The sequence below is a fragment of the Staurois parvus genome, unplaced genomic scaffold (assembly GCF_062004578.1).
Source record: "Staurois parvus isolate SC_StPar_1 unplaced genomic scaffold, SC_StPar_1.0 ptg000249l, whole genome shotgun sequence".
Taxonomy (NCBI): Eukaryota; Metazoa; Chordata; class Amphibia; order Anura; family Ranidae; genus Staurois; species Staurois parvus.
The window spans coordinates 613-23,949 of NW_028318045.1; the positions used below are offsets into that span (position 1 = coordinate 613).

Sequence of the window (23,337 nt, forward strand, 5' to 3'; positions counted from 1 at the left end):
ACCCCACCATCCACAACTTATCTCTGTACTCCCAATCAAGCTCACCTCTGCACCCCTATCTAAAGCTCACCTCTGCACCCCTGTCCAAAACTCACCTCTAAACCTGTATCCAAAGCTAAGCTGTGCATGCCATCATCCTTAGTTCACCTCTGCATCCCTATCTACAACTAACCTCCACTCCACAGTTGTTCACAATTCACCTCTGCACACCTGTCCACATTTCGCCTCTGCACCTTATCTGCAGCTTACCTCTGCAACAACCCTTCCACAGCTCACCTCTGTACCCCTGGTCATAGCTGACCCACATCCAGAGGCAGGTGACTTCTGCACCCCCTGGGCCACAGCTCACCTCTGCACCCCTCTTCCACAGCTTATCTCTGCAAACTCCCACCCCCACTTTGTGAACAACTAAGCTCTGCAGCCTTCTTCCACAGTTCCTCTGTATCTCTCATCCACATTTCATTTCTGCACCCTCATTTCTGGCCTCTGCAACCCCCCCCCCCCCCCCCCAAACCTCACTTCTGCACAAACCCAATCTCCCCCCCCCCCCTTCATTGCACTCAGCTTCGCACACAAGCACCTCTCAATAGCTGGATCAGCTCTTGTTTCTCCCTTGGCTGTGGGTTTTTTCCCCACACAGTGTAGCTCTGCCTCTCCCACCTGGTCAGCAGTGACACTGAGATCCAGCATGGCATGGATGTCAGCATCCAGACATCAGGAAAAATATGGGGATGGCGGAGGGTGCAGCTCACCATGAAGCACCAACTTCCTGCCCATGAACAAACTGAGCCTGGGGCAACTTCCCCTCCTGTACCCTCCCTTCCTTGCCCTGGCCTTGCAACTAAAACATGTGTCACATCCGGAGGACTGTTGAGAATTCTGAAATTAACTACAGTAGTCTGTGCTTCATACAGTCAGATTTGTCCTGTCCTGGGTGCGGCAGGAGCGACTTGCTGTTTGTACACTGAACACAGGGAGTCACTGGCTCCCATACCATTTAAAAAACATCTTGTATTTTTTTTCAATGAATACAAGGCATTCTCTTGCTTTTGCATAAAAAAATACAAGATCCTTGCTGAATGGCAGAGGTATGTAGCAAGCATCGGAAACAGGACAGTGCTAACTGTTTTACCATGGATGTGAACCATGTATAATATTATAAAACCAAGCTGGACTAATGTAAGTTTAAAAAATAGATGATTCCTAATAAATGCTGTAGAGTTAGGTCCCCTAACAATCAATTCTATCTTTCAGAGATGATTGATGTAATCTTCGTGCTGGATTCCTGGGTCTACACACCTGCTGTGTCCATCATAAGGAGCTCCAACCATACCTGCACTGACTTCCTAGGACTGCACACCTGCTGTGCCCATTATGGCGGACTCCAACCATCCCTGTTGATTTATATTCATTTTATAATATGTAGAATGTGAACAGTTAAAGTATGGGTGGGTGGGGCCACTCAAAGCTTTCCAATGGACAAGAACAGGGTTGGAAATAATGGCAGGGAAATCTCACTCTTGGACAACATTAAACACTTGATATATTCATCAAGGCAAAGGTATAGTACACTCTGACCCCACTTTAAGTATTCAGCCTGATCCTGGGGGCCAGATTGCAACTGACTAAGATTCCATGCACTAATGGCTCAGGCTCCTCCCTCTGATGCAATAGAGTTTATTTACGTAAAACATGTCAGAGGGAAGAACCCAAGAGAACTATGCATTGACTCGTAGTCAATAAACATTTATTTAGGATAGTAATCAGGTGCATGGCTTCCAAGTTTCATCAGTAAACAACAGTAGGCACATAAAAACGTACATAAAAGAGCAATTGTTTTGACATCTGAATCAATACATTGGCTTTTACATACAGTATTGGCTATGAATGTTAAAGTTTTACTAAACCCACAACAGTAAAATCAGGCTGTATATGCAGTAAAGCATGCTTGTTATGATAACTGTGGAATCTTCTGCATTGTGTAAAATGCAGTTTGATCCTGTCTTCTCGGATCCTCCCCTTCTTCCAGTGCTCCCCTCTTATCTCCTGATAAGACATATTTTGTGGAGACACTCTGCACATGCTCGGTCTGGTGTATTGCTAGAGAGGGTTTTCTTTTCTTAGGAGAGTGCATGTGATCAGCACAGGGCCAATCAGCACTGTCCAGACAGAGGTCAGGGGTTCTCCATCCTCCTAGAGCAGAAATAAAACTCCTTCTGATAAAAGTTACAAGACTGCTCTAACTGCTGGTGAGAAAAGGTATTTAGCAGTTTATATTTACTAAAATAATTGCACTTCCATGCTGTGTGTACTGTGGGAGACCAGACAGAGTGAATGCAGGGTCCTTTAAGAACAACACTTTTGCATAATTAATGTTTTAGATTTAGAGATCATTTCAAGTTAAATAGAAGAAAGGTAAATCCTATCCAATAATTCTACAAATTTCACCACATGCAGACAAGGCTCCTACATACCTATCAATGCTTAAGTATCGCATGTTTTTGTTAACGCCATCCACCCTTTGCATGTCCTCATCACTCAGCTGAAAGTCAAAGAGCTGCAAGAAAGCAACAAAACAAGTATGACTACAAAGAAGATATGTTAAGAAGAAACAGTGGACAGATTTACACAGCCCTGTCTGGCAGGACAGGAGACATGATTTTTAAGATTTATAGGTCTTGTCTTTCCCTCTGTCTGTGATTGGACAGTGGAAGGAGAAGACTGATGAGCTCATCTTTCTGTCACTTTGCTCTCTCTCCCTATCATCATGTTCCTTATTAGCACATGAGCACCACAGCACAACTGATTGGCTCTTTGTGCAGCTGTAAAAAGTGTGAGACAATAGCTGGCAGAATTGTGGGGAGTGTGTACGTGTCTTCAAGGCAGTTTTGCCAACCATCAGTATTTTTACAGGCAGCTAGTAAAAAAACAGCACTTTTCTCCTGCCAGTAAATGCCTGTGACAGAAAAGGTTGCCAGTTAAAAATATGGCTGTGACATTGCGCTCAGAACTGTGCTGAACAGAGGTCTGGCAGAGGCGATGCCTGAGCATGTTATGTGATGCCATGGTGCAAGGGAGCTGAGCGGCTGGAGCCTTGTGCGCGGGTCCGCAGGATGGGAGCAAGGCAAGCAGAGAGGGGAACGGTCAGAGGTGTTTGGACTGAAGGGACCACCTGGGGTGGAGAAAGACTGTCACTGTGACTCAGGAGGAGATGTGTCATGTCAGTGAGGTCTCATCATCATCTGTGCTGCTGCACACTTCTTTCAGTGTTATTGTGAGAGTCCTGTCCCTGAGCTACTTACTATATTATTATTATTATTATTATACAGTATTTATAAAGCGCCAATAGTTCGCTCAGCGCTGGATTATATTGAAAAAAAAATTAGTAATATGTTTTTTCCCTTAATATCTACCTTACATCACATTGTTAATTGTATATTGTACTTGTTTGCAGCCTGATATTTGCACTTAAAACTGAAATTCTTTAACTTTTGGAAATGCCGGTAAAAACTTGGCTGTGCAAGTAAAATTTGTATGTCGTGTCACTAAAATTTCAATCTGGTAGGTTGGCAACACCGCTCCTAGGTTTTTTATCTATTCTATTCTATGTGAGGGGCTTTGGGTAGTGGTGCACCGAAATTAAAATTCTGGTGCTGAAACCGAAAATTCAAAATGCACTTGGCTGAAAACCGAAACGCTCAGTTTTTAAAATGAATATATATTTTTTTGAAAAAAATACACTGATTAAAAAAAAAAATACAATGTATACCCCAATTTTTTTTTTAAATATGAAAGAGGATGTTACAGCGAGTAAATTGATACCCAGCATGTCATGCTTTAAAATTGTGTACACTTGTGGAATGGCCTAAAACTGCAGTACTTTAAAATCTCCATGGCTGATGCTTTAAAAATTTCTACAGGTTAGCAGTGTAAAGCTACAGAGGAGGTCTAGTGTGAGAAATATTGCTGTTGCTCTGACGTTCGTGGCGATACTTCATGTGTGTGGTTTGAACACCATTTACATATGTGGGCATGGCCTATGTATGCGTTCACCACTATGTACGAGCACGGGGGGGACTGGGGCACTTTAAACTTTTTTTTAATTAATTTATTTAATGTTCTTGGGATTTTTTGCACTGTCCCCTTAAAAAAAATTTTAATCACTTTTATTCTTATGACAAGAAATGCATGCATCCCTTGTGATAGAAATACTTAGTGACAGGTCCTCTTTATGGAGAGATGTGGGGTTAATAAGACCCCACATCTCTCCTCTACAATGTAAAACGTTGGATAAAAAAAGCATCGATCTAGTGCTTTAAAAATTAATTAAAAATGGCCAGAACGGGAAGTGACATCGTTTCGGTCCTCCAAGGGCATAGAGATGAGTGGCGGCCATTTTTCCTTCACTCATCTCTATGCCCAGTGCTGGGATCGATGGTTTCTCAGGTAAGGCTGAGAATTACCGAGCAGCGGTCAGTGCCGGCAGCGGCAAGGGGCACGGTTTTTTCGGCATCTGTATTGGTGCTTTTTTTTTTCATTTCGGCCAAAATGTTTCAGCCACCAAAATTTCAGTGCATCCCTAGCTTTGGGGTTTACGGCTGATATGGAGAAAACAGATTTTGTTCTCTCAGATTTTAATAGCTTAATAAGACCCTGATAAAACATACTGTACATTCTGGGCTAGGTCCTGGAGCGCAGAGGTTTTGTAGAGCTGTGGACTTCATGTTAAGGTCCACATGACACCAGACCTCATTACCAGTCTTAGCTGCTGCTGGTTGAAAAGGTTGATTGCTAACAGAATACTTAAAAAGGTTCAAGCACTGCCAGTTTGTTTCAAGGAAGCCATTAGAAGACATCCTGTTAGTCAGGAAAAGACCTGAGTTTAGTTAGTGGCTCAGGTGAGAAGGTGTTTTGTTTGTTTTATGCTATGGACTCGGTGTACAAAGTCCTCCTGCATTGAATTGTGTTAGTTTTCTTCATTTCTGAAGAAAACCCATGAAAATCCATGAGACAGAGACACCTATGAATAATCCAAGTAGGTTTGCCCTGCATGTTTATGCAGGGCAAACCTACTTGGATTATTCATAGGTGTCTCTGTCTCATGCATGGTTTACTGCTCTCAATACTAGTTGACCCTATCACCCTGACAAAAAGAAGGTCCTATTATTGGCCATAAAGTTGCACAAATATCTCAGACAAGTTCAGGCTTAGTCCCCCTTCTTTGGAGAAAAGAGAATAGATACATCTGCCTAAGCCTTACGGGATCTGGGATCCCACCAATAACATTGCATAGATATTGCATGCACATTGTGAATTTCCAACACCTGCTCCAATTCCTTGTCAAATTTCAAAATATACTGATAGGTTGCTTCTTACAAAATTGGCTTTAGATTGTATATCTTTGGTGGGGACTGCAAGCTACTTTGCAGAGATACCGTAGTTGATGCTGAACTTATGGTTCAGTATGCTCTAAAAAGGGCTGAAAACTTTATATAAAGCCCCTTTTTTATTACTGAACAGGCAAGTTGTTACCTCATGGAGGAGATTCATTACTTACTGTTCCCGTGGCAGCCATATAATCACTACATCTCTTGTACCTGTATACCCCTTACTGACCAAAACAGTTGTTACAGTTCCATTATAGGCCTGCTTATTTACCAATAACATTGTCATTATTTAAAGTGGATGTAAACTTCAGACATGAAATATGAACAAAGCATTTCCCTCTATAGTATGTACGTATCTCAATTAAGAGGACTAAGTGTCATTTCTGTCTGCTGCTTTGTTCCTCTGTTATCAGTATGAATTATTTCTGACAAGCTTTCCTGACACCAAGAGAAAAATGGTGACAGGGGAGAGACCTCTTGCAGATTGACAACCTCAGCTCTGTTTCTGTGTGCTGTGTAGAGGGGGTGTGTCTCTTCCCTCCAATCAGCTCTCAGAGCTCTCATCAGTGAGCTCTGCAGTGTGTAATTTCAGCTCTTTGCCTCTTTTTTTCTGGACTGTCAGTCAATTTTTTTTTAAAAAGATATAGAGAGGAGAAGACTGCAGATAGACAGGCACAACTTATGTAGGAGGATTTGTCTAATCTCTGTGTATCACCTGAGGCCAGTCACTTCACTGGGTATATATAAGGGTTTACAACCAGTTTAAGATAACACAGTAATTCATACATTATTTTTTGAGGAGGACAGGCCTAGGCTTTTTTTGCAATGGTTTGCATTTTTTTTTAATTTTCTATGTAATCTTTAGGCATAAAAATGTAAAAAATGAAAAAAAATCTATTCTTTAGTTTTCACCATTGTTTTTGTAGACTATATGTTAGCATCATATTACACAGGGACAGCTGCATTTTGATGGCCCCTCTTACTATGTAATAGAAAGCTATTACCAGCTGTCACTTTGACAGCCAGTAATTGCCAGTGCTTTTGGCGGGGGAGTGTTATCAGGGGGAGATGAACTGGATGCATCCCATAAACTTTGTTGATGTGTTTTAGGATGTATCTCTTACTTTGAAAATCCTCAAGTGCTTATTGAGGGTACAGTAATTGGGACGGGAAGACATAGGCAGCAATAACATTATAAGATGTTCACTTCCTCAGCCCACTAAACGTGATTTTGTTTATTTTTATATATATATATATATATATATATATATATATATATATACATTTTTGGGGTTATTTTGTTTTTTGTTTTTGTTTTTTGTTCTTTGCTTCCCTATTGCAAAGTACCCAACTGTGTATCTGTTGGGGAAATATAACCAACTGACACAGAGAATACTAAAAACATGACAGAGATTCTAACCCTTCTATGCTTTATCTAAACCAGAACAACCCCTTTTTGCTGGAGCTGAGCTTCCAACTGTCAACACATCTGGACGGTCAATATTTCTGTTTTAATCACCTGGAAGTTTTGTTTGATTCTCTCTGCGGTGAAGCTCTTTGCAAGGACAACAATCCCTCTCTGCAGTAGATAACGCATTGCCACCTGCGCTGCTGACCGTCCAACTTTCTTTGCCACTTCTATGACAACAGGATTTTCCAGCACATAAGGTAAGTTTTTGTCTATCCTTTTACAGAAAAGAAAAGAAGCTTATTTTTTTTTCTGTTTTCAATATTAAAAGTAGATTCCAAACCCTAAAGCTGGCCATACACAGCAAGTTATTTTTTGCTTAGCCAAACAAGGTGGATGGAGGGATACTCCTTCCAGAACACTGATTTCTGACATGGAATGGTTTGAGATACCTGATGCTTTAACAAATTCAGTTAGGGTTTACACCTGCAGCATAAAAAAAAATAATAATATTTTAAAGTAAGTTAAAGAAGGGTCCCATAAAGCACTATGTTCACTTAAGCTATCTTCATGAAAATAACCTAAATGTAAATTCAGAAAAATTACATCTGTGACAGAAAAACATTTCCCATTCCTCCAACAGTTACACAATATGCATGTGAAAAAAAATGTGAAGGAAGTAGTTATTGAGGGCTAAATAATAGGGTTATATTAAGGGTTAATTGGGAAACACTTTCATTAACCCATTGGCCTCCAGAGGATTTACCCCCCTTCCTGACCAGGCCATTTGCGATACGGTGCTGCGTTACTTTAACTGACAAATGCACGGTCATGCAACGCTGTACATAAATGAAATATATGTCCTTTTTTCCCCACAAACAGAGCTTTCTTTCTGTGGTATTTGATCGCCACTGTTTTTTTATTTTGCGCTATAAACAAAAAAAAAGAAAATTCTAATTTCCTCATAAATTTAGGCCAAAATGTATTCTACTACATGTCTTTTCTACAAAAAAATCCCAATATGTGTAAATTAATTGGTTTACATGAAAGTTATAGCATCTACAGATGGCAGTATATATACTGGAATTTTTATTTTTTTTATACTAGTAATGGAGGCGATCAGTGACTTATAGTGGGACTGCATTGGGCATTCTGACACTGGGTGGGAACTGACTAACTGCCACTGACATCCCCAGTGACACTAATACAGTGATCAGTGCTAATAAAAAGCACTGACACTGTACTAATGACACTGGGCAGGAAGGGATTAACTTTTGGGATATCAAAGGGTTACATGGTTAGTCTGGCTGAAAAAAGACAAACGTCCATTCAGTTCAACCATTAAACAAAAAAAAAAAAAGTTATAATCCTATACCCACAGTTGATCCAGAGGAAGGCAAAAAAACAGCAAAGCATGATCCAATTTGCTCCTGATCCCCGAGAGGCAATCTGATATTCCTTGGATCAACTTTACCTATAAATTTTAGTATCCAGTTATATTCTGTGTATCCAAGAAAGAATCCAGGCCTTTTTTAAAGCAATCCACTGAGCTGGCCAGAACCAACTCTTTTTTTTGTTTACAAACGATTTTATTGAGTATAAGTAGACAATAAAATAACAGCACATTTTCAAATATTAACAGCAAAAACAAGGCACTTTGGAAAAGTACAATTCAGAAAAAGATATCATAATAATGAAGAGAAAAAACAGAAGAAAAGCAGATTGCAAGTACATGAAATACGTTAATGATAAGAGAAATTGAAGAATACGTCTGTCAACAGCATCTGTCAGTCATTGTTCACTGAAAACGTTATCAATCATGCAATAAATGTCTATAATCCCTCCATGACTCCCATTTTTTATCAAATAAGTGCATCTTATCCAGCAAAGTATAATGAATGCGTTCCATGAGCATTACAGCATCAATTCTGTGCAGGATGGAGGCCAAAGGTACAGCATTGGATCTCCAGTGTAAGGCAATAGACCATAAAGTGGCAATACAAATAGTATGTATCAATCTCATAATGGCATCAGGGACCCCTGGGATGTGAGCCCCCAACAGACAAGTTTGAATAGATAAGCATACTGGGGTACCCGCCAGTGAGGTGGCCACCTCGGATATCCTGCGCCAAATCAGAGATATGGACGGGCAATCCCAAAATATATGCACCAAAGTGCCTGTAAAACCACAGTCTCGAAAACATAGAGGGGACGTTTGTGGGTACAATCTATGTAGTCTTGATGGGGTATAATACCATCTAGTTAAAACCTTAAGGGCCATTTCACGAACCGAAAGAGATCGAGAGCTTTTACAGATATTATCCACCATGGAATCCCAATCCTCATCAGAAAAAGTGGTACCACTATCCTCCTCCCACCTCTGTCGGTACAACGGAGGCGTATGAAAAAGACAAAGTAAAGATTGGTGATAAAAATTGGAAATAAGACCCCTACCCCTGGGAGAGTCACGGCTGGTACGTTCAAAAAAGGAAACCAGAGAAGACGGTGTAAGGCCAGAATGTGATTCAAAAAAGTGTCTAATCTGTCGGTAACGATGGTACTCGCGAAGGGGAATATCAAAAAGCGCGCGTAGCATATCAAAGGTAATGTAAGATCCTCCTCTTTGAAAATCAGATAATCTGATAAGAGATTGATCATACCACCAACGAAACAGTTGAGGAGAAGAAAAAGCTGGTGTAAAAGTTGGATCACCAAAAAATGAAATACCAGGGGGAATAGGAGAGACCAAATTTAATTTAAATTTGTATGTGGACCAAAGTGTCATTGAATGGGTCACTATGGAGTTATAAAATGTAAGTGAACGTGGAGAGACCCTGGACCACAAGATGCTCGGTAAGTAGAATGGGCGTATGGACTGAGATTCAAATTTGACCCATGGGATCTGAGAGTTAATAGTTGCCCACTGTGATAGCTGCGCAAAACGAGCCGAAAGATAATATATCCAAAAATTGGGAAGACCGAGGCCTCCAGTCCGTTGTGAGCGGTATAAAATCGCTGAGGCAAAACGTGCACGCTTATTACCCCAGATAAAATTATTAATGGTCCGCTGAAATTGGCTCAGAAACGTTTTTGAGACTGGAACTGGAAGAGCTCTAAAAAGATAAAGAAGTTTAGGCAAAATATTCATTTTAACAGCCGTGACTCTACCCAAGAAGGAAATAGGATAACCATGCCAAATCCTCAGTAGAGTAGATAGACGTGATATACACGGTGGATAATTAGCAGCAAATATATCTGAATAACTGGGAGTGAGATTAACACCTAAATAGGATATCCGGTCTGTAGACCAGCGGAATGGGAAGGAGCTGCGGAGAGATGCACTTAGGGAATCAGGAATATTAATCGGCATAACTACCGATTTGGTAAAATTAACAGTAAGACCTGACGTTATAGCAAAATCATTCAGTATAACACATAAATTAGGCAATGAAGTCAACGGGTTAGTAAGAAAAAGCATAACATCATCAGCATACATGCTCATTTTAAATTGTGAGACTAACAACGGGTAACCTGAAATATCCGGGTGTGATCTGATCGCTACTGCCAAGGGTTCCAACACCAGTGCAAATAAAAGGGGTGAAAGGGGACAGCCCTGACGGGTACCTCTACCCAATGTGAAAAAGTCTGAATTGCAGCCAGGGAGCCGTATTCTTGTCTTCGGAGAGTCATATAAGGCGTGTATACCGGCTAAAAATTCGTTATTAAAGCCCATTTTTCGTAGCAAGGAAAACATATAGGGCCAAAGAACACTGTCAAAGGCCTTGTTTATATCCAGACTCATCAGCAAGACCTCTTTAGAATGTAAATTAGCATCTTGAATAACGTTGAGCGTGAGGCGAATATTATCAGTGATAAATCTGTCTGGGATAAATCCAGATTGGTCCGGAGAGACCAAAGAGGAGATAATAGGGGCCAACCTGTCCGCCAAGATGCGGCTAAATATTTTCAGATCATTATTCATTACGGAGATTGGTCTATAGTTTTGTGGTAAGCTGTGATCTTTCTGTGGTTTGGGTATTAAAGACATGTTAGCCAACAGCATCTCCTCCGGGAACCTACCCCCCTGCAAAACATCATTAAATAAAGTTATCAGATAGGGAGCCAAAGTAGAGGCAAAATGTTTGTAATAACTAGCAGTGAACCCGTCTGGACCTGGCGCAGTAGAGCTTTTCTGGGCGCTAATTGCACGAGTTATCTCCTCCAGAGTGCAAGGGGCATTAAGGGAAGCAACTTGAGAAGGTGTGAGAGCAGGGAGGGGTATAGAATCCAGCCATGAGGCCGCTGGTGAAACAGAATCCGACCGTGGAGGGGCTAATAGGTTAGAATAAAAGTTTTCAAAAATGCCCAAAACCTCCTGAGGCAGAGATGAAATAGCACCCGAGTTAGTACGCAATTTATAAATATGTGGGGGGCGCATGGAGTGATTCAGTTTCCTTGCAAACATAGAGGAAGCCGAGTTGCTATGTAACAAAAATGTGGCTTTTGACCAGCGGAGAGCTTTTTCAGTTTTTTGGGATAGCAGAGTATTCAATTCTAAGCGCTTTTGAGATAGTAACTGTTTATTAAGAAAAGATGGGTTAGCAATATGACTTCGGTAATGTGCTTCCAATTCTCGGGTAAGAAGCAGAATTTGCTGCCATCGTTTTCTATTTTTGGATGAAGCCATAGAAATAAGGCGGCCTCGTAAGACCGCCTTATGGGCTACCCATAATGTGGCTGGAGAAATATCAGGAGTCGAATTAGATTGAAAATATTCCAAAATAGATGCAGCTACTTCATGGCGGGAGTCAACATCCGTAAGCATAGAATCATTGAGTCTCCATGAGAAGGGAGTGGGTGCAAGTCCCATACATGTGATAGACAAGGCTATAATATTGTGATCCGACCAAGGACTCAAGTGGATGTTCGCTATCCTAGAGTTTGCTAATAAAATAGGGGTGCAATAAATATAGTCTAATCTAGCATAAGAGTCATGTGGGTGAGAATAAAATGAATATTCTCTAGCTCCTACATTATGCGCCCTCCAGGCATCTACTAATTGGAAGGCCTCTAGTCTTTTAGTAAGTGATTTTGGGAAGGCGTGGGAAGAGTGCAAGAGTGAGCTACGGTCCAAAAGAGGATTTGCTACCAGGTTGAAATCACCACCCACCAATAGATGGGGTGACAAAAATCTATCAAGAACATCAAAAAATTTTGAGAAAAAGGTAGCTTGTGCCGAATTCGGTGCATAGACATTTGCTATTGTAAGTTCTCGGCCTGAAAGGGTGCCCTTAAGAATAATAAACCTACTGTCTGGATCACGGTACACATGTTGAACCTCAAAGGGGATTGAATTATGCAGAAAAATGGCCACCCCTCTACTCTTGGAGGAGTGTAAAGTATAATACCCTTGTCTATAGGATTTGTGAAAATATGTCGGGTGTTTTGCGGCTGCAAAATGTGTTTCCTGCAATAAAATAATTTTAGCCCCTAATCGCCTATACTGAAGAAAGGCTGTTTTGCGCTTGTTTGGCGAGTTGAAACCCTGGACATTATGCGAGATACATTGAATTGCCATAATATGCAAAAATTATTACCATCAGCAAAAAAATATACATTGACAAGACATATACTCGAATTATTTGGCTAGATGTAAGGACCTTCAAGTCCATAGCAAATAGATTTACGGGTAGCATCACCAGTCTGGGGGACATCCAGACCCCAAAATGGGGGTCGTGACGTCCACACACCGGTATCAAGTCAACATCATGTACGAAATTTTTGAGGAAAAAAAAGACAAAAAACAGTAAAAGTGAAGCAATGATAGCTGCGACAATGAAAAGAGTAACTGAGAGACATGGATCAGGTATGCAATTAGCTGTACCTGAAAAAACAAAAAATTTCAACATCAAAGGGCCAATCGGGCCCAAACCCTGTCTCCATAACACATGAGAAACGGAGCCGTCACCCCACAATCGGGCGGTGAGTCCCCCGGTCATGTCAGGAGGCAGGGTGGGGTAACGTGTCCAAGAGTTGAGAGGCCATGAATCAGTGGGCGATATTCAGAGGGCCCGAAGACCCTTGTTAGACTTAAACACATCCAGTTATCAACGAGAGAGCATATATAGTTTATATAAACACAGAAACAGCTCAACCGCGTCCACAAAAACACATATATATATCCCCAAGGTGTAGGGGGTGCTGAACAATAGACATCCCGTGGGTTGCCTCCTATCCCAATCAAGGGAAATCGCTGACCAGGAACATCGATGCAAGTAATAATAGGCAGGAAGGCATGGTCCCATCAGCCCAGTTCTTGTCGGGCCCTTCTCCTTTCCCTCCGTGGAGATGGAGTGTGCCAGATAGGAGAGACACGAGGTGTAGGGGGGGGACGTCGAGGTGATGGGGCATCCGCCAGGCCCAACTTGGTCAGGATCTCTCTGCCCTCAGGAAGGGATGTAGCAATATATGTGCTCCTATTATGTGGAACTATCAACTTAAAAGGGAAGCCCCATTTATAACGGATACGAGCTGAAAAAAGAGCCGTTGTAACCTCCTTCATTTTCCTGCGCTTCTCCAATGTAGCCGGAGAAACATCTGGAAAAATTTGTAAAACCGAGCCTTCAAAGGAGATCGTTGGAGTGTTGCGAGCAGCTCTGAGTATGTCTTCTTTGGTCAGGAAATCTTTTAGACACAGAACAATGTCCCTAGGCGGTTTATCACTAGGGGGTTTAGGGCGCAGGGCTCTATGGATGCGATCACAGGCAAAGGATCCGGGATTGCAATCCGGAAGGAGAGATTTGAATAGCTTGGTAACGGTTTGTGAGAGATCAGAAACAGATTCCGGAATTCCCCTGACTCGCAGATTATTTCTGCGGTTGCGATTATCAAGGTCTTCAACCTGTGCCTGCAATTGTAAAAAGGCCGTGTGTAGATGATCATGTTCTCTGGAAAGGTCCCCATAGGCTAGGCTAAGTTCATCATGTTTAGTTTCCAAGCGATCGGTTCTAGAGCCCAATGTGGCTATTTCCTGAGAGAGAACATTAGTGCTTTTGTGTAATTCTGATTGGAATTTGGCGGCCAATTTGGTATACATGGTTTCCAAACAAGATTCCAGGTCACCCTTTGTAAGTTGCTGTGCATCTTCACTGACCAGAGTTAATGAAGGAGTTGTGATATCACGCAAGGGTTCGGATGGGGATGCTCGTTCTGCGTCACCTAGAGACATGTTGCAAATCTCATGTGTCTTAAGTAGATATGTAGTGAGGGACTTTTGAGCTTGTCCCTTCTTTTTTTTGGTGGACGGCATACAGAGAGTCTCCCGGGGGTGATCAACTGGAAATTGGATGATAAAGGGAGATAATGACCCCAGGGGACCTATAACGCCCGAATCAGGTTTAGGGTTGTATTTACATAAACGCTGTCAAGCTTATCCGAAAAAACTTTATATTGTAAGTACAGTTAGCAAGCCATGAGGATGTGGAGTGGACATAGGCCGTGGTGCACCCCATTAATAGCTCCAGGGTCTGGGATGAACAGGGGGGCAAGTATAGGATAGAGGATCCCTTATGATGGCCTAATAATCCTCCAGAGCAAGCATAGTCTGCCCATACATCCCTCCAGGGCAGTATACAAGCCTCAGTGGGTTTCTGGGCCCAGCAAAGGCCCCAATCACAGAGGAACGGGGTCCCTGGAGTGGTGAGCGGGAGCCCCGTCCCCCGAGACGTCAAAGGGGGATAGGATGGTCAGTGTCTACCAGCCTTCTGCACTCACCGTAGCTCGGATGTGAGGAGGAGGAGATCCGGGCCGGATGCAGTAGGCCGCAGCCACAGGGAACGGCAATATGCTGCTCCGTCTCCTCCCCAGGTCCAAGGGATGCAGAGGATGTCACCAACGTCACAGGAGGGTCCGCCGCCGCCCGGATGATAGCGGATGCAGGCAGAAACCTCCGGAGTCACGGACCATGCGGCCGCGCTAGGCCGCGCGCATCCACCGCCACAGATGGCGGAGATATCCCCCAGGGCTTCTCTCCCAGGCACAGGGGAAGCACCCAAGGAGCCAGCCGCTCCGCCGTGGTCCGCAGCAGCACGGATGGCGGTGGATTGTGTAGGTCGGCGACGGAGCTCCGGATTATGCGGCCGCTCCGGTCGCCATCTTGGACACGCCCCCCAGAACCAACTCTTGAGGGAGTCTATTCCACATGTTCACAGCTCTCACAGAGAAGAAACCTTTCCGTGTTTGGAGCTTACATTTCTTTTCCTCCAGACGTAAAGAGTGCCCCCTTGTCCTCTGTGATGACCTCAGGGTGAATAGCTCTACACCGAGTTCACTATATGAACCACTGATGTATTTATACATGTTGATCATATCCCCCCTTAATCTCCTCTTCTCAAGAGTGAATACATTCAGTTCCTCTATTCTTTCCTCATAGCTGAGCTCCTCCATGCCTCTTATCAGTTTGGTTGCCCTTCTCTGTACTTTCTCCAGTTCCCCAATGTTCTTTTTGTGAATTGGTGCCGAAAACTGAAATTACATATTCCAGATGATTGGTTACCTGTGTGCTGTGTGTGTTTTTACTATGTGTACTGTATTTTCTTTTACTAGGGGGGCATGCTGTTTTGTATCTCTCTGATATGCAGAAAGATACAAAACAGTATGTCCATGCTGACAGGGTAGAGACCTGTGTTGTTTATACAAAGGGCTCTCCCCTGTCAGCTTTACCTGGCGATCTTCGAGTTCCGGCTAGGACCTGGTGATTTTATATTTATGCGTGATTTTGCGCAGCCCTGCCGCCCGGTAGCAGTACTTCTACTATAGGGTGGCGGGCAAGTGGTTAAAAACAAAATTAAACTTTTTTTTTCCTTTCAGTGTTCCTGAACTTTGGTTTTTCTGTAAAATTGAAACATAAGTGTTCAGATTTTAGTGGATACTTTTAAGAAAAAGCTATTTTAACCAATCAAAGCTGAATTAGTTGCTTAGATCAGCTATGACTCAAGGAACAGAACCTTTGCTGTCATGCTAGTATAGGTAGCTGCATGAGTGGACTTGGACAGAGGATGAAAGAACTCTGGGGCATATGAGATATTGCTCTAGGTCATTGGTCTCCAAACTGCAGGCCAGGGGCTGGATGCAGCCTTTTGCTTGCTTTTATCTGGCCCTTAGGGCATTCTACATCCTTCTGTCAGCAACAGGGGTGCATAGTTCCTGCCACTGACACCAACAATAGGGCACTGTTCCTCCCAATGACACCAATGGTGAGTCACTATTCCTCCCGCTCACATCAATGATGGGACACTATTCCTCCTCCTAATACCAAAGAGGGGACACTGTTTACTGCCATCGACATCAAGACATTTTTCTACTCCTGCTGGCCACAGTCTGGCCCCCCTAAAGTTTGCAGGACAGTAAGCTGGTCATATGTTTAAAAAGTTTGGAGACCCCTCGATCTAGGTCCTTAACTAGTTACATTTGCACTTACCAGCCCTCAACTCTGCTGGATCCCAAGACGCTGTACCCAACCAGTACAATGTCTTTAGATTTGCAGAATTCCAGCAGTTTACTCTGATTTAAAAATATGTGGCACTCCACCTGCAGAGAAAAACATTGTACTGGGTTAGGGAGAACTCCATGTTAAAACCATAGAATTGTTTTATTTATTTATTTCAGGTACTTGTATAGCACTGTCAATTCACGCAACGCTTTACATATATATTGTACATTCACATCAGTCCCTAACTCTCAAGGGGCTTACAATCTAAAGTCCCTAACTTACATTCATACATATACTAGGGACAATTTAGATGGGATACAATTAACCTACCAGCATGTCTCTGGAGTGTGGGAGGAAACCGGAGTACCTGGAGGAAACCCATGCAGGCACAGGGAGAACATGCAAACTCCAAGCAGGTGGTGCCGTGGCTGGGATTCGAACCAACTGCCAGGCGGAAGTGCTAACCATTTAGCCACTGTGCTGCCCAGTTTTATTATATATCCATTGACACATAGCTAGAACTCTACTTAAATTTCACTAAAATGAGATGAAGGCCATTCTCATGGGTAGTCAAGCACCAAGCCTTGCAAGAAGGCAGCAGTAAGCCACTATGACATCTCTTGTACAACTGGAAGCATCAAAAACTGTGGCCAAGGTAACTTTTCGTTAATGCTTTATTTTGAGAATTTTTTTAACTAATTTGTTTGCGGGATGGGGGACTGGAAGTAAAATGTACCTTCCAATTTCATGGAAGGCCTACTTTAGAACTGATGAAGCCACCTAAATGGCAAAACATCTTCTACATTACAGAACAGGTCCAGCTGAATGGAACCAATTACTGCTCGCTATACCCTGACCTAGATAAATGAGATCCTTAACCGACAATGGCATTGGTAAGAACACTGGTACTTCTAGAACTGATATAAAAACACCTAGTGCATGTTTCCCTTTTTTTCTATAAAATAGCTTTGTTCCCATTTAATCACTGTAGTTACCTGGTTACAGACAGGTTTATACTTCAGTCCCGGCGCATTTAGGATCAGCTCCAGTTGTTTGCTGTTAAAGTTAGACACTCCGATTGATCTGACTAGTCCAGCATCTTTACAAGCCTCCATAGCCTGGAAATCACCAGTTACATAATTAGTTTGAAAAAAATAAACACGTTTTCAAATATACATAAAATGTGTACAACCAGTACCTGTAGAACAATACTTCATGTTTTTACATCTCTTGCAGTGGTTTAAAGAGAACCCTTTCTATCTGTTTAGGTTAAAGCCTAACTCAGCCAATTGTATCCATCATGCAACAGGGAGACAACACCGATCACAATTGGGAATCAGGGGTAGAGAGGAGTGACCTCACAAAATAAATGCCTAATTAGAGACCTTCATTGTAGGATCTTCATGTATTATCTTAATGAAAGATGAAGAATTAAAAATATTGAAAATTACTTTTGAATTGACAACAACATTAAAGGATATTTGAGATTTTACTGAGCCCAGAATCAATTACTAAATTTCCCAGCTTACCTTCCAGGTATCCCGGATATCGGTGTTGTGAAAAATTACTTTTCCATTTTCATCTTTGGGAAATAGATTGTCTCCAGGCTGGGAAGAAACAGGGAGAAGTAGAGACAATGTTCACATTCTGGTTTATATTGGAGTATCGGTCATAAGAGATACACCAACTGTACTAAGTGGGGCATTTAAAAAGTAGTGTTGTGACCATACCATATGCAGCAGCAATCTTATCTTAATCACAATACTGAATTTAAAATATAATTAAGGGAAAATTCTTTCTTTTTCAGCCAAGAAATACAAAAATGAAATTACAAAGTTCAACTTTAGAACACTGAAAGTTTAGCATTGCTGGACTTCTCTGGATCCTGTGCAATGCACATCGGTCTTTCCATTACTGAATAAACCTGTCTATTTCAATCAATAAAAAAACTTCAGACGAGTAACAAAGTGATTTGAATCATTAAGCTGTGTGTGTAATTAAAGCTGGCCATAGATGGTTCAGATCTCAACAGTCTCCCCAGTCAACACTTTCTGTGTTGATGGGAGAATCGAGCGAATTTCTTTCCTGCAACTTGTGGTTGCAGGAAAGAAATTTGCACCATCTATGGCCTGTCTAAAGCTTGAGCTATTAAGCTGTGTAAACAAGAATCAATTTGATTAGCCTAGTGAACATACAGTACGAAAATGAGGCTAAAACCCCAACAGCTGAGAGGTGTTAGTAAATATGAAATGATCATATTCAATATTTCATAATTATCTAACGGCATGAAAAATAATTATATTTGTTGTTTTATTCTTTTTAATTCTGTATCCTTGACCATAGGCAATATTATAGAATATTAAAGTAGAACAATAGGCAAAAATTAGAGTAAGGGAGTGTTATAACTAGAGATGAGCGAATTATTCAAAAATTCGATTCGGCTGATTCGCCGAATTTGTGGAATAAATTTGATTCGATGCGAATTTATTCGCTGCGAATTTAACTTATAAAAAGGGTTTCTAGGCTTCAGAGAGCCTTTATATTAGTGCAGAACACTGTACCTTTAATTTAAATGCCCTTGGAGTCTGCTGGGGAAGAGAAATAATACTGTCAGTCAGTATGACATGCAGATGAGTGCCGTCGATCTTAGAATCACCGCACACTTCACTCATTTGGGAAGAAGAAGAAGAAGAAGAAGTAGGATGAGGAAGGAGAAGAAGAAGAAGAAGTAGGATGAGGATGAAGAATAAGAAGAAGAAGAAGAAGAAGAAGAAGAAGAAGTAGGATGAGGAAGAAGAAGAAGAAGAAGAAGAAGTAGGATAAGGATGAAGAAGAAGAAGAAGAAATAGAAGAAGAAGAAGTAGGATGAGGATGAAGAAGAAGAAGAAGAAGAAGTAGGATGAGGATGAAGAAGAAGAAGAAGTAGGATGAGGATGAAGAAGAAGAAGAAATAGAAGAAGAAGAAGTAGGATGAGGATGAAGAAGAAGAAGAAGTAGGATGAGGATGAAGAAGAAGAAGAAGAAGTAGGATGAGGATGAAGAAGAAGAAGAAGTAGGATGAGGATGAAGAAGAAGAAGAAGTAGGATGAGGATGAAGAAGAAGAAGAAGAAGAAGTAGGATGAGGATGAAGAAGAAGAAGAAGAAGAAGTAGGATGAGGATGAAGAAGAAGAAGAAGAAATAGAAGAAGAAGAAGTAGGATGAGGATGAAGAAGAAGAAGAAGAAGTAGGATGAGGATGAAGAAGAAGAAGAAGAAGAAGTAGGATGAGGATGAAGAAGAAGAAGAAGTAGGATGAGGATGAAGAAGAAGAAGTAGGATGAGGATGAATAAGAAGAAGAAGGATGAGGATGAAGAAGAAGAAGAAGTAGGATGAGGATGAAGAAGAAGAAGAAGAAGGAGAAGGATGAGGATGAAGAAGAAGAAGAAGTAGGATGAGGATGAAGAAGAAGAAGTAGGATGAGGATGAAGAAGAAGAAGAAGTAGGATGAGGATGAAGAAGAAGAAGAAGAAGAATTAGGATGAGGATGAAGAAGAAGAAGAAGAAGAAGAAGTAGGATGAGGATGAAGAAGAAGAAGAAGTAGGATGAGGATGAAGAAGAAGAAGAAGAAGAAGAAGAAGAAGTAGGATGAGGATGAAGAAGAAGAAGAAGAAGAAGTAGGATGAGGATGAAGAAGAAGAAGAAGAAGAAGTAGGATGAGGATGAAGAAGAAGAAGAAGTAGGATGAGGATGAAGAAGAAGAAGGATGAGGATGAAGAAGAAGAAGAAGAAGAAGAGGATGAGGATGAAGAAGAAGAAGAAGAAGAAGAAGTAGGATGAAAATAAGAAGAATTCCAGTGCAGCAAAAAGTGTATCTGCAGAGAGCTCCGCTATTTCTGACAGTTCTCTGACAGTTCCTTCACATTTACAGCGGTTGAAACATTGTATCTATTTGTTTCCGAATAAAAACATCTGTATCCTAAATGGAAACAAATAGATACAATGTTTCAACCGCTGTAAATGTGAAGGAACTGTCAGAGAACTGTCAGAAATAGCGGAGCTCTCTGCAGGGACACTTTTTGCCGGCTGTAGAAGGGATGAAAATCGGCCGATCGGGGAAAATTCGATTCGCGCATCCGAAGTTTGCTAATATTCGGATTCGATGCGAATCGAATTTTTCCCAATATTCGAAACGAATTCCACTTCGCCAGGTTCAATTCGCTCATCTCTAGTTATAACCCGTCAGATTTTTTTTTTTTTACCATTTGTGTCCCATTGTGGAGATGTCCCTTCACTTCTTGTCCCATAGCCAAACAGGATGTCCCATTGGAATATTTCCCCTCTATTACTTTTCTGGGGACAACCCAAAATTTGGAATTTGCTTTTACTTTCACTTTCAATGATAATGGTAAAAAGAACAAATAGAGAGGGTGAATCTCCCTAATTGGGGCACAGACAGCAAGAAAAACTAACAAAAATTCCAATCCCTCTGCACTCTATCCAAAACTAAAAAAAAGTCTTGCCTTTAATTATACTTTAAGAAATACATGTTGAATATTACAGAAAATAAAGTCAGAACAAAGAAAAATGAATTTCTAATTGGTCACTGTGTTTTAAATTGTATCACTGTTATACAAGCCTCTATAGGGATGATGTGTGAATATACCTTAAACTCCACAGGGGTGTGGATTAGGAAAAGATCCATGTAATCTAGTCCCAGATCCTTTAGAGAGCTCTCCAGAGCTGGACGGACCCTTTCTGGGGCCTGATTATTACTCCAAAGCTTGAAATAAACAGTGAAAAAGAAAAAAGAATTTGGTCAGCAAAAGTGATTTGACGTAGCATAAAAGACCTGTAACATATACTGTCCCCTGCCAGAATGTCTGTGTAGAAGCAGCAGTCTCTCTGCAGAGGTCTGACACATTCCTGCTAAGTCAGAGCTTGAGTTCTCCAGTCAGTGGGAGCATAAGTTTAGTTAAGTGCAGAGTGACAGCATAACATACTGCCCAACTTTTTGAAATGGGAACAAGGGACACCTATTAGCAAAAGTATGTAAGTGTAGGACACACCCCTTGCCACACACCCCTTAAAGGAGAATTATATAAAAAAAAAAAGATTGGTTAAACCCGCAAGTGCTTTTTTTTTACCACTACTATTCCTTTATATTGGCTTTTGAAGTTTACAAATGCAGCAAATTAGAAATTGAATGAAATGAAATTGAATGAAAGTATAGCACTGTGAAACACAGGTCCCAGCCAGAGATTCCCCGCACCCGGCAATCACTGTGTAAAATTGACAAGGGAGTGTTTACACACAGGTCTCTCTCCTGCCAGCAAGGACATGATGCTTTGTATTTCTCTGTAGAGCAGGGAAATACAAAGTAGCATGTCTCTGTAGTAAAACAGCACTCACATTACAAAGTTAACCCTTTGATTGCCCAAAAGGTAACCCCTTCCTGCCCAGTCTCATTAGTACAGTGTCAGTGCTCTTTATTAGCAATGATCACTGTATTAGTGTCACTGGGGATGTCAGTGGCAGTTAGTCAGTTCCCACCCAGTGTCGGACTGCCCACCGCAGTCCCGCTTTAAGTTGCTGATCGCCGCCATTACTAGTATAAAAAAAAAACATTCTGGTATATATACCACCATTTGTAGACACAATCACTTTCACGTAAACCAATTAATTTACATGTATTTGGTTTTTTTGTAGCAAAGACGTAGCAGAATACATTTTGACCCAAATTTATGACGAAATTTGATTTTTTAACATTTTTTTAAATTTTTTTTTATTGGATATGCCTTATAGCAAAAAGTCAAACATATATATTTTTTTTTTCAAAAGTGTCTTTTTTTTGGTTTATAGCGCAAAAAATAAAAAATGCAGAGGCGATCAAATACCACCGAAAGAAAGCTCTATTTGTGGGAAAAAAAAGGACTTAAATTTCATTTATGTACAGCGTTGCATGACCACGCAATTGTCAGTTAAACTAATGCAGCGCCGTATCGCAAAAAATGTCCTGGTCAGGAAGGGGGGTAAATCCTCTGGAGGGCACGTGGTTAAAGTGAAAGTTCAATTTAGCTTTAAAAATCCAGTTGTGGGTTCCTATGGAAAGATCCATACAGTCACACTGTTGTAGTCATATACAGTCAGCCCCGGTTCACATATATGCGAATTGGCCGCATTTTGAACCATATCTGATTCACATGACATGTGAACAGAACCAGCTTTCTATGGAGCCAGTTCTCATGTATGGGCTGGATTTTGCAATTTTAAAAAGAGTCAGCTACGATTTTCAGTCCAGTTCAGGTGCGATTTCAGGATCATACACATTAAAAATTCACACTTGAACCACTAAATAAAATTGAAACTGGACCCCTTTTACAAATCGCACTGAAAAAACCACCACACATATTTGAACCAAACCTAAAGGCTAGCTGTGGTTCTGCCGTCCCTTTCTTGTTTATTATGCTTTCTCTATCCAGCCTGCATCCACTGGTTCTAAGTATTTAGTTTTACTGCAGGCCTATGATGTTTTACATGTATTCTTAATATGGTTTTCCAAATTTAAAGAAGATGGAGGACCCTGCAGTTGCTATCAAAAGGTTTCCAAGATTATTTCCATCATAGTGATGCTAAAATGAGAAAATCAAATTGGTTTGTTTTGCTGGATATGCAAAAAACCAGGCAGGAAACCCACCTCAAACATAACACCTAACCAGGGGCGGACTGACCATTTGGGAACTCGGGCACTGCCCGAGGGCCGGGGGTCAGTAGGGGGCCCCATGAGATGTCCCTGGTACCTTTCATAGGCTTTTTTGGGTGTGGTTTGAGTATGGGCAAGGACACAGGGGCCCCATGATCCCCTATTGCCCAGGGACCCCATGAGTCCGCCCCTGCACCTAACCCTCTTGAAATCTATGGGAGCTGAACCTTGTTTTCTTTTGCTGGCCTTTTACAAGGACACGTTGCAAGCATTTATTAAAAATGGGTATGTGTAGCCAAGCACAGCCATAAAGGACATGTACCAATTCATAAAAATACTGTTCAGCAGGAAGAAAGTCTTTTAATTTGGC

At 41.4% G+C, this 23,337-nt stretch overlaps 1 protein-coding gene across 2 annotated transcripts in view; it reads right to left on the reverse strand.

Annotated features, from left to right (window-relative positions):
• Positions 1-1,730: 1,730 nt before the first annotated feature.
• LOC149459675 (aldo-keto reductase family 1 member C1-like) overlaps positions 1,731-23,337 on the reverse strand; it is a 36,843-nt gene continuing 15,236 nt past the window's right edge. For both annotated transcript variants that reach the window (XM_089680634.1, XM_089680635.1), the window contains 7 exons: positions 20,931-21,047; positions 17,815-17,892; positions 17,281-17,403; positions 16,274-16,383; positions 6,907-7,072; positions 2,475-2,557; positions 1,731-2,193 (listed from right to left, as the gene is read on the reverse strand). In XM_089680634.1, coding sequence (XP_089536760.1) covers positions 2,175-2,193; positions 2,475-2,557; positions 6,907-7,072; positions 16,274-16,383; positions 17,281-17,403; positions 17,815-17,892; positions 20,931-21,047 — 696 coding nt within the window. In that variant the 3' untranslated portion in view covers positions 1,731-2,174. The remainder of the gene's footprint in view (positions 2,194-2,474; positions 2,558-6,906; positions 7,073-16,273; positions 16,384-17,280; positions 17,404-17,814; positions 17,893-20,930; positions 21,048-23,337) is intronic.